General features: G+C 40.4%; 1 protein-coding gene across 1 annotated transcript in view; it reads left to right on the plus strand.

Annotated features, from left to right (window-relative positions):
• The window catches only part of LOC150075056 (band 3 anion transport protein-like), a 934,629-nt gene that overhangs the window by 455,986 nt on the left and 466,244 nt on the right, over window positions 1-12,399 (plus strand). The window contains exon 9 of the mRNA XM_090388866.1: window positions 6,152-6,303. Coding sequence (XP_090244992.1) covers window positions 6,152-6,303 — 152 coding nt within the window. The remainder of the gene's footprint in view (window positions 1-6,151; window positions 6,304-12,399) is intronic.

Below are 12,399 nucleotides of genomic sequence, written 5' to 3' on the forward strand. Positions count from 1 at the left end.
AGGAAGAATCCTGTCAGCATTGAGCATGTTCAAACCATTCGAGGCTTTATACACCTCTATCAGATCACCTCGCCGGTGCCTAGTCTCCAGACACTGCAATTTGCAAAACTTAAGCCTTTCTTCATAAGAGCACCCCTCTGCTCCATTCACTAATCTTGTTGCCCTTCTCTGTACACGTTCCAGCATCTCTACATCCTTCTTGAAATGAGGCCTCCAGACCTGTATACAGTACTCAAGGTGTGGCCTGACCATTGCCTTATACAAGGGAATAATCACCTCCTTATCCCTGCTAGAAAAATTTCTGTATATCATTGACAATACACCATGAGCTACTCTTGTAGCCCATCTGCACTGCTCAGAGAACTTCATATCTGCCTGCACAATTACCCCCAGGTGATTTTCATTCTCTACCACCGTGAGTGTAGGACCACAGAGTTGATACGTTGCTCTAGGGTCGCTGTTTCCCATATGTAGTATTTTAGATTTCTCAATGTTAAACTTCATTTTCCACCTCTCAGCCCAACTGCTCAACCTTTCCAGATCCTGTTGCAGCAGCATAACGTCAGTAATGTCCTTAACAACCCTTCCAACCTTTGTATCGTATGCAAACTTGGACATTAAGCTTGATATACCATCATCAATATTATTTGTAAATACAGAAAACAATAATGGACCTAAACACTGAACCCCAAGGGACTCCACTAATAACATTAGTCCACGATGAGCAGTGTCCATTAATTACCACTCTCTGTCCTCTTCCCCCTCAACCACCCCTTTATCCATAGCAGCAATTTGCCTCCAATGCCAGACTGCTCCAATTTGTGCAGCAGTCGTCCATGTGCAACAATATCAAAAGCCTTTCTAAGATCCAAGTATATAATATCAAAGTTATTCCCTGTATCCAGCTCTTTTGTGACTGCATCATAGTATCCAATCAAATTGGTCAGGCAAGACATCCCCTTAACAAAACAATGCTGTGTCCGAGCTGTAACTGAAATCTTGTCTAGATGATCCTACAGTGTTTCTTTAACTAGTGCCTCCATTAATTTTCCTGGAATAGAAGTTGAACTCACAGGTCTATAATTACTTGTGTCAGCCTTTGATCCTATTTTGTGAATTGGGGTCACATTTGCACATCTACTATCTATGGGTACCTCCCCTGAGTCCAAGAAAGCTCTCATAATTATGGTTAAGGGTTTGCTTATTTCCTTTGCTGCCTCCTTTAATATAACTGGATAGATCCCATCCACCCCAGGTACCTTTCTTGTGTTTATCTTCAACAATTTCTCCTCCACTTTACTCTCAGTTATTAAAAGATTCTCTAGCTTACTGCCAGAGTTGAATATACCTCTGGAATTCCACTCGCTGAATAACTCCTCTTGTGTGAATGTCGATGCAAAATACTAGCATTAGCATTGGTAGAGGCATTTGATGCAAGAAAGCAAGCTTATGCAGCATCAGCCAAAAAAAAAATAACCACTTCCACTTCACCCCTCTGTTCGTTCGAAATACCTGTCCAACTGAGCCTTAAACTTATTTAGGCTATCAACTTCCGTGACAAGGGATGGAAGTCTGTTCCACCAACCAACCACCCGCTGGCTAAAGGCAAATTTCCTCACGTCTATCCTACATCTGTCTTTCCTCAATTTGAATTTATGCCCTCTCAGGTGATTATTCTGAGCAAGAAGCAGAATCCCATCAGCATTGAGCATGCTCAAATCATTCGAGGCTTTATACACCTCTATCAGATCACCTCCCTGGTGCCTAGTCTCCAGACACTGTAATTTGCAAAACTTAAGCCTTTCTTCGTAAGAGCACCCCTTTGTTCCATCCACTAATCTTTTTACCTTTCTCTGTACTCGTTCCAGCAGCTCTATATCCTTCTTGAAATGAGGCCTCCAGGCCTGTATACAGTACTCTAGGTGTGGTCTGACCATTGACCCTATACAAGGGAATAATCACCTCCTTATCCCTGCTAGAAAAATTCCTATATATCATTGACAATACATGATGAGCTACTCTTGCAGCCTGTCTGCACTGCTCAGAGAACTTCATATCTGCCTGCACAACCACCCCCAGGTCCCTTTCATTCTCTACCACTGTCAGCGTAGTACCACAGAGTTGATACTACACTGTCAGTGTAGTACCACAGAGTTTAAGGGCACAAAAGGTGATATAGTTGTACACGTTGGCACTAATAATATTAAGAGTAGGAGACCGGCGGAATTACTTAACAAGTACAGGTCACTGTTGAAAAAAAAGCCGTGAATTAGGGTTGAATTTGAAAGTGTCTGCAATTCTGCCCAGACACAATAGGAGGGAGTATATGATGAGAGCCTTGTCGATCAATTCGGCCCTGGAAAGATTGTGCAAGGCTCAAGGGGTAGAATTTTTTTCAGCCTGGTATGTACTTGTTAACAGGAGAGACTGCTTCTACAGGGATGGGATACACTTAAATAGAAAGGGTGCAAGAATATTTGCTGATGCTATCGAGGCAGTGTTAGGTGGGTCGGAAAACTGCTAGCTTGGGGGGAGACAAAGACCAATAGATTGACAGTAGCCACTGGCAGAGGTGAAAGAGATTCTTGCACTGCTTCTATTAGAATGAGCAGAAGCCTGAAAAACAAGATGCATGGTATTTCAGAGACTGCTGGGAGCCATTGTGGTACAAGTAAACACATGGGTTGTGTTAGGGTAGCTAAGAATAGAAACAGGTGCAGGTATACTTGCGTGTACACCAATGCTAGGAGTTTAGTAAATAAATTTGATGAATTTGAGGTATTACTCAAAACATCAAAGGCAGATATTGTTGGGATATCAGAGACGTGGTGTCACACAGATATAAGGGATGCAGAACTGCAATTTGGTGAGTACAACGTCTACAGAAAGGATAGACAGGATAGGAAGGGGGGAGGGGTTATGCTATTAGTTAAGAAACATATAAAAACCAAGGAAGTGAAGCCAGTCGACATCGCTGGACAGTGCAGTGTTGAGTCAGTTTGGTGTGACATAAGCATTGGGAGATCTATCATAGCTATCACATGTTAATTTGTATGTATCCCATGCATTTTTCTTCTCTGCCATATGTCTCATTAGTTCATCTGACATCCATTTAGGCCTGAACCTTGAACAGTATTTCTTAGTTGGCCTAGTAGCTCCAAGATAAGTTCTTTGAATGCTTCCCATTTTGAATTTGCTGTTGGTAACATCATCAGTTGGTCCCAATGTATAGAATTTAAATACTGTCTCAGTCCATCATAGTCGCCTTTACGAAAGCAGTAACCCTTCCCTTTACCCCTAATGGTAGTTACCTCTTTGAGTAAATCCCACTTCAGCACACTGTGATCACTGACACCTAGTGGTTCATTTATCTGCAGATTCTTAATGCATGAAGAATCACTACTGATAATCAAATCAAGAGTATTGCTCCCTCCAGTTTACTCCCGAACATGCTGATGTAGAAAACAATCATCCAATAAATCCACAAAAGCCTTGCTAGTGTGGAGTGACCAGCCCCCAAATTCCAGTCAATATCTGGGAAATTAAAATCCCCCATTATATGACTCTCTGATTTACTGGCCCACTCTATTTCCTTGTACAGTTTCTTATTATACTCATAAGTCTTTTTATACTCAGTATAATTTCTTATTATACTCAGCGTCATTAGGCCTATAGCACAATCCTACTCTCAATTTTGATCGCCCAATGCCTATGTCACACCAAACCGACTCGACACTGCACTGTCCAGCGATGTCGACTGGCTTCACTTCCTTGGATTTTATGTATTTCTTAACTAATAGCATAACCCCTCCTCCCTTCCTATCCTGTCAATCCTTTCTGTAGATATTGTACTCCCCAAATTCCAGTTCTGCATTCCTTATATCTGTGTGACACCACGTCTCTGAAATCCCAACAATATCTGCCTTTGATGTTTTGAGCAATACCCCAAATTCATCAAATTTATTTACTAAACTCCTAGCATTGGTGTACAAGCAAGTATACATGCACCTGTTCTTTTTCTTAGCTACCCTAACACAACCCATGTGTTTACTTGTACCCCAATGATTCCCAGCAGTCTCTGAAATATCCTGTATCTTATTTTCCAGGCTGCTGCTCATTCCAATAGAAGCAGTGCAAGAATCAATTTCACCTTTGCTATTCGCTACTGTTAATCTATTAATCCTTGTATCCCCCCAATCTAGCAGTTTTCCGACCCACCTAGCACTGCCTCAATAGCATCAGCAAACATTCTTGCACCCTTTCTATTTAAGTGTATCCCATCCCTGTAGAAGAAGTCTCTGCTGTTAACAAGTAGAGACCAGGCTGAAAAAAATTCTACCTCTTGAGTCTTGCACAATCTTTCCAGGGCTGAATTGATCGACAGGGCTCTCATCATATACTCCCTCCTATCATGTCTGGGCAGAATTGCAGACACTTTCAAATTCAACCCTAATTCACGGCTTTTTTTAACAGTGATCTGTACTTGTTGAGTAATTCCGCCGGTCTCCTACTCTTAATATCATTAGTGCCAACGTGTACAACTATATCACCTTTTGTATCCTTAAAAGATGATATCCGCTCTACCACGTCATCAACCTTTGCCCCTGGCAGACATACCTTGGTCCTGTTCCACCTATCCTTTTTACAAAGCATGTTCCCCTGAGTGCTTGATGGGCCCCTCAATTTAGATTCTTCGAGGGGATCCACCCTGTCCTTCAAGCTCTCATATAGGCCCATGACAACGCTGAGTTGTCGTCCGATTTCGTTACACTCCTTACTTCGCGCACACAGAAAGTCATTCCCCATGGCAATATCATGTCCCGTACCTGATTGCTCCACAAACATCATGCAAGCAGTGCATTTTAAAAGGCTGTGATTCATAGGGCAACTGCCCCCCTCAGTTCTCCTCTGAGCCACAGCACTCCCATTAGCTTGAGCCTTTTGCTTTGCTGCTCTGGTCTGAGTCATGATTTTGATTTAATTTTAATAAAATTTCAATTTCAGTACAAAAGTATAACCCTAAACTTGTATCCCAACAGAGTTATAACGCTATTTATATTTTTCAGTATCAAGTATTTTCTACGAGTTCCATTTATATAACTTCCGTATCAAGTTATGTATTAATTAATTATGTTATGTTTGTAATCTAAGTCGTTATATGTATTTAGTTAAAAGTACAATTTAATTGACAACGAATTTAACAAAATTAATAGATTTTACTGATGAATTGACAATATTATATTATATACTATAGTATACTTACTAATGCTATCTAGTTCGTATATAACGTATCGTATAAGAAACGCAGCAAGTTACGAATGGGAAATCTACGGACACTTAAGTATTAATTAACTTTAAAATCTCGCTGTCTCAATTCAGAATAAACTAACGAACCTGACTAGGTCTATAAGCTACTTATAGAAAATAATTTCATTTAACAATTGGTCAATAAAGCATCTAAATATGGCTAAAAAATGTTCTCATTCAGCGGAGCTGAAACTTGTAACACTTGGATTTGATACCCTTACCGATTCTTTTATGCAATTACAAGACCGAGTAAAGAATAAATACACCAGATTAATCAGAAAATCACAAAATAATGCTATACTACTAAATTTAAATCAAAAGTTTTAGGAAAACAATAATTTCAAATCGATAAATAAGAAAATCCACTTAGCAGCTTTCAACACGTCTGGCTCCCCCTAACTTCGTCAGCAGATTCATGTAAAGCTATCATTTATTAGAGGATTTCCATCCTCTAATAGATGAAACCTTTACTTAAACCGGCATCACTGAATTTAATGTTTAGCTATTGGAGAATTTTTGCACCATTCTTTCCGTTATGATTGTAATAGAGGCTTAAGACTCGTCTGATCTTAAAAATGTGCCATTCATTATTCGTCTGATGGGAGCAGGAAGTGGCACAAAACAGTAATATACTGATTCATCTCCTATACTTGCTTGTGTTTTGGTCCTCTACTTGTCCACTGCTTTTGTAATAAACAAAGTCTTAGAGCTTTTTTGATCAGACCTCATATATTATCTTGAATGAGGGCATGGTTATTATAAGTTCCATATTCAGAATTTACTTTACTGTTGTTATAATTAAATATTTAAGAAGGACTCTTCTCTCTCCCTCCTCCCCTAACAGGTCATCGATTTGAAGATCCAAGAGCAATTCGGCGACACAAAATTCAAGCTAAAAGTTCAGTAGCTTCATTCATCCATCTGAGCCGTAAAGATGGGGAAGATGGCACATCATTTCCTTATGTCAAAAAATTATATGATCATCAACCTCATGAGGTTTGTCTGAACTTTTTATGATGATATTATATCAGTTTGATGTAATCAACTTTTATAGTACTGTTATTAAGAATAACTAAATGACTGTGAATCCGAAAATATATATAAAGTTATTTTTTATTGATGCAGCCACTTCATTTGCTTATGGCGGAGAATTACATAGCATGCATTAAAGTGATGCTATCCATAGGAAATATAGTCCTTTCAGCAAAACGTTTGCTGAAAGGACTATATTTGCTATGCCCTACTACCTGAAATTCCACATTACTGTTAGTTGAAAAAACCCTCTTAGTGGGTTAAATCCTGTGCAATCCTAATTATCCAAGCAGCAGTCATAAATGAAATAGAAACTTCCTTACAAAGATAACTCATGTCTAAGAGAATTAAGAAAAATAAAAGAAAGTGAGGGGAAGCGAGGAATGGAAAAGCATATGTCTATGAAATGTACCCCACTGGTGCTTGTACTTATAACCACGAGGGGAGAACCTCTTTCACATCTGATAGAAAGGGTGCAAGAATATTTGCTGATGCTATTGAGGCAGTGTTATTTGGGTTGGAAAACTAGAAGCTTTGAGGGATACATGGACTAATAGATTAACAGTAGCCGCTGGGAGAGGGGAACGTCATTCTTGTACTGCTTCTATTGGAATGAGCAGCAGCAGCCTGGAAAACAAGGTGCGGGGGATTTCAAAGACTGCTAGGAGTCATTTCGGAAGAAGTAAATACATTGGCTGTGTTAGGGTAGCCAAGAATAGGAACAGATGCATGTATACTTGCATATACACCAATGCTAAGAGTTTTGTAAGTAAATTTGAGGAATTTGAGGTGCTGGTCAAAACATCAACGGCAGATATTGTTGGGATATCAGAGACATGGTGTCACTGGTAGAAGGAATGAAGAAATGGAATTTGGGGAGTACAGTGTGTACAGGAAAGGTAGACAGGATAGGAAGGAGGAGGGGTTATGCTATTAGTTAAGATAGCATAACCCCTATAAAATACAAGGAAATACAGCCAGTCGACATGCATTGACTGAGAGCCATCTACCATCACCCTCAGTGAGCGGTCAGAGAGAAAACTGGATAACTAATTACAAAAAAACTTGGCAACCCATAAGGTGGAAGCTTGTTTAGAAGACCTTTATGCCAAACATGATCAAAAGCCTTTGAGATGTCAAGAGGAACTGCTTGTGTTTCACCGAACTTTTCCATTCTCATTTCACCATTCCATTCTTTCCAGATGCCTGTCCAGATCAGCCTTAAATTTATTTAGGCTATCAACTTCCACAACAAAAGATGGAAGTCTGTTCCACCAATCAACCACCTGCTGGAAAAAGGCAAATTTCAACACATCCATCTACAACAGTCTTTCCTCAATTTGTACCTATGCCCACTCAGGTTCTTAATGTGAGCATGAGGAAGAATTGCATCAGGATTTAGCTTGCTCAACCCATTCAAGGCCTTATACACACCAATCAGATAACCTCACAAGTGCTTACTCATCAGGAACAGCAATTTGCAGAACATAAGCCTTTCTTGGTAAGAGTACCCATTTGTTCAACTCACCAATCTTGTTGCCCTTCTTCGTAAGAATGCTCAATGGTGATGGGATTCTTCCTCGTACTCAGAATAATCACATGAGAGGGCATAAATTCAGATTGAGGAAAGACAGATGTGCGGAAATTTGCCTTTAGCCCGCAGGTAGTTGGTTGGTGGAACAGACTTCCATCCCTTGTTGTGGAAGTTGATAGCTTAAATAAATTTAAGGCTCAGGTGGACAGGTATTTCGAATGAACGGAGGGATGAAATGGAAGTGGTTTTTTTTTTTTTTTTTTTTCGACTGATGCTGCATAAACTTGCTTTCTTGCATCATATGCCTCTACTAATGCTAATGCTAAGTACTGTATATCAGGAGAAGTAACCCCAAGGAAATGTACCAACTGTGTGGTACTACACAGGGGCATGTCTGCCAGGGGCAAAGGTTGATGACGTTGTAGAGCGGATATCATGTTTTAAGGGCACAAAAGGTGATATAGTTGTACACGTTGGCACTAATGGTATTAAGAGTAGGAGACCGGTGGAATTACTTAACAAGTACAGGTCACTGTTGAAAAAAAAGCCGTGAATTAGGGTTGAATTTGAAAGTGTCTGCAATTCTGCCCAGACACGATAGGAGGGAGTATATGATGAGAGCCCTGTCGATCAATTCGGCCCTGGAAAGATTGTGTAGGGCTCAAGGGGTAGAATTTTTTTCAGCCTGGTCTGTACTTGTTAACAGGAGAGACTGCTTCTACAGGGATGGGATACACTTAAATAGAAAGGGTGCAAGAATGTTTGCTGATGCTATCGAGGCAGTGTTAGGTGGGTTGGAAACCTCTAGATTGGGTGGATACAAGGACTAATAGATTAACAGTAGCCACTAGCAGAGGAGAAAGTGATTCTTGCATTGCTTGTATTGGAATGAGCAGCAGCCTGGAAAATAAGTTGCAGGATATTTCAGAGACTTCTGGGAATCATTGGGGTACAAATAAACACATAGGTTGTGTTAGGTAGCTAAGAAAAAGAACAGGTGCATGTATACTTGCGTGTACACCAATGCAATTAGTTGAGTAAATAAATTTGATGAATTTGAGGTATTGCTCAAAACATCAAAGGCAGATATTGTTGGGATTTCAGAGACGTGGTGTCACACAGATATAAGGAATGCAGAAATGGAATTTGGGGAGTACAATGTCTACAGAAAGGATTGGTTTGGTTTTGATTTTTTTTTTTTAGGAGCATTAGCAACTAAGGCCATTTTGCTCCGGGATATGCGGTGGTCATTCCCTGACCTTTCCGCATCCTCCGTATTTGGTGGTGACGGGCTCGAATCCCGGTCTAATCAAGAAGCGAGTGCTACGCACTGCTGCTCCTTCCCACCCGGCTACAGAGGCGCCTACAGAAAGGATTGACAGGATAGGAAGGGAGGAGGGATTATGCTATTAGTTAAGAAATACATAAAATCCAAGGAAGTGAAGCCAGTCGACATTGCTGGACAGTGCAGTGTCGAGTCGGTTTGGTGTGACATAAGCATTGGGAGATGAAAATTGAGAGTAGGATTGTGCTATAGGCCTAATGACTCTGATGAGTATAATAAGAAACTGTACGGGGAAATAGAGTGTGCCAGTAAATCAGAGAGTCTTATAATGGGGGATTTTAATTTCCCAGATATTGACAGGAATTTGGGGGCTGGTCACTCACACACTAGCAAGGCTTTTGTGGATTTATTGGATGATTGATTTCTACATCAGCATGTTCGGGAGGCAACTAGAGGTAGTAATACTCTTGATTTGATTATCGGTAGTGATTCTTCATGCATTAAGAATCTGAAGGTAAATGAACCACTAGGTGGCAGTGATCACAGTGTGCTAAAGTGGGATTTACTCAAAGAGGTAACTACCATTAGGGGTAAAGGGAAGGGTTATTGCTTTTGTAAAGGCGACTACGATGGACTGAGACAGTATTTAAATTCTATATAGTAGAACCAACTGATGATGTTACCAACAGCAAATTCAAAATGGGAAGCATTCAAAGAGCTTATCTTGGAAGCTACTAGGCCAACTAAGAAATACTGTTCAAGGTTCAGGCCTAAATGGATGTCAGATGAATTAATGAGACATATGGCAGAGAAGAAAAATGCATGGGATACATGCAAATTAACACGTGACACAGAAGCCTATGATAGATACAAATTGATCTGTAACCAAGTTACAAAGGAGGTTAGGCAGGCGAAGGCAGATTACGAGAAATCTTTGGCAAGGGATACAAAAAAAAACAGCAAAGAGTTCTTTACTTATGTAAACTCTAGAAGGAAGGGGATGAATCAGATTGGTCCACTTGATATCGATGTGTCAACTGTTGATGATTATGCTCAGGTAGCTAACAAACTGAATGAATATTTTGCATCGACATTCACACATGAGGAGTTATTCAGTGAGGGGAATGCCAGAGGTGTATTCAACTCTGGCAGTAAGCTGGAGAATCTTGTAATAACTGAGAGTAAAGTGGAGGAGAAATTGTTGAAGATAAATACAAGAAAGGCACCTGGGGTGGATGGGATCTATCCAGTTATATTAAAGGAGGCAGCAAAGGAAGTAAGCAAACCCTTAGTCATAATTATGAGAGCTTCCTTGGACTCAGGGGAAGTACCTATGGACTGGAGATGTGCAAATGTGACCCCAATTCACAAAGGAGGATCAAAGGGCGACACAAGTAATTATACACCTGTTAGTTTAACTTCTGTTCCTGGAAAATTAATGGAGGCACTGGTTAAAGAAGCACTGCAGGATCATCTACACAAGACTTCAGTTATAGCTCAGACACAGCATGGTTTTGTTAAGGGGAAGTCTTGCCTGACTAATTTGATTGGATACTATGATGCAGTCACAAAAGAACTGGATGCAGGGAATAACTTTGATATTATATACTTGGATCTTAGAAAGTCTTTTGATACTGTTGCACATGGAAGACTGCTGCACAAATTGGAGCAGTGTGGCATTGGAGGCAAATTGCTGCTATTGATAAAGGGGTGGTTGAGGGGGAAGAGGACAGAGAGTGGTAATCAATGGACACTGCTCATCGTGGACTAATGTTATTAGTGGAGTCCCTGAGGGTTCAGTATTGGGTCCATTATTGTTTTCTGAATTTATAAATGATATTGATGATTGTATATCAAGCTTAATGTCCAAGTTTGCAGACAATACGAAGGTTGGCAGGGTTGTCAAGGACACTACTGACACTATGCTACTGCAACAGGATCTGGAAAGGTTGAGCAGATGGGCTGAGAGGTGACAAATAAAGTTTAACATTGACAAATGTGAAGTACTACGTATGGGAAACAGCAACCCCAGAGCAACGTATCAACTCTGTGGTACTACACTGACAGTGGTAGAGAATGAAAGGGACCTGGGGGTGGTTGTGCCGGCAGATATGAAGTTTTCTGAGCAGTGCAGACGGTCTGCAAGAGTAGCTCATGGTGTATTGTCGATGATATATAGGAATTTTTCTAGCAGGGATAAGAAGGTGATTATTCCCTTGTAGAAGGCAATGGTCAGGCCACATCTAGAGTACTGTATACAGGTCTGGAGGCCTCATTTCAAGAAGGGTGTAGAGATGCTGGAACGAGTACAGAGAAGGTCAGCAAGATTAGTGAATGGAACAAAGGGTTGCTCTTACGAAGAAAGGCTTAAGTTTTGCAAATTACAGTGTCTGGAGACTAGGCACCAGTGAGGTGATTTGATAGAGGTGTTTAAAGCCTTGAATGGTTTGAGCATGCTCAATGCTGATGAGATTCTTCCTCTTGCTCAGAATAATCACCTGAGAGGGCATAAATTCAAATTGAGAAAAGACAGATGTAGGATAGACGTGAGGAAATTTGTCTTTAGCCAGCGGGTGGTTGGTTGGTTGAATAGACTTCCATCCCTTGTCGTGGAAGTTGATAGCCTAAATAAGTTTAAGGCTCAACTGGACAGGTATTTCGAACAAACAGAGGGGTGAAGTGGAAGTGGTTATTTTTTATTTATTTATTTTAATTTATTTTTTATGGCTGATGCTGCATAAGCTTGCTTTCTTGCATCAAATGCCTCTACTAATGCTAATTTAAAACCCCAAAATACACCAAAACTGTCTCGTTATAACATTATTAGAAAAGACAGAACCAATCAGAATATTGCACATGTGGTGTAGCTATTTTAACAAACCCACATATTCCTACCAAACAGGTCTTACTGAACTTTCCCCCCCCCCTCGAGGCAATAGCAGTCCGTTTAGCTGCTGACATCCATATGACAATCTGCTCCTTATACATCCCACCAAGCTATACCTTCCAACATAATTATCTCAGCAATCTTATAGCTCAACTCCCAACACCTTTCCTCATTCTGGGAGACTTAAATGGGCATCACACTCTATGGGGTAACAACAATATCGATCAAAGAGGAAAACTAATTGAACAGTGTCTAGATAATAACAACCTCCTTCTTCTAAATGACGGTTCACCTACATACGTTCACCTTCCTTCAGGAACAAAAACTGCGATAGACTTGTCTATCTGTTCAGCA

This window comes from Mastigoproctus giganteus, chromosome 14, assembly GCF_048544385.1.
Source record: "Mastigoproctus giganteus isolate SK-2022 chromosome 14, ASM4854438v1, whole genome shotgun sequence".
Lineage (NCBI taxonomy): Eukaryota > Metazoa > Arthropoda > Arachnida > Uropygi > Thelyphonidae > Mastigoproctus > Mastigoproctus giganteus.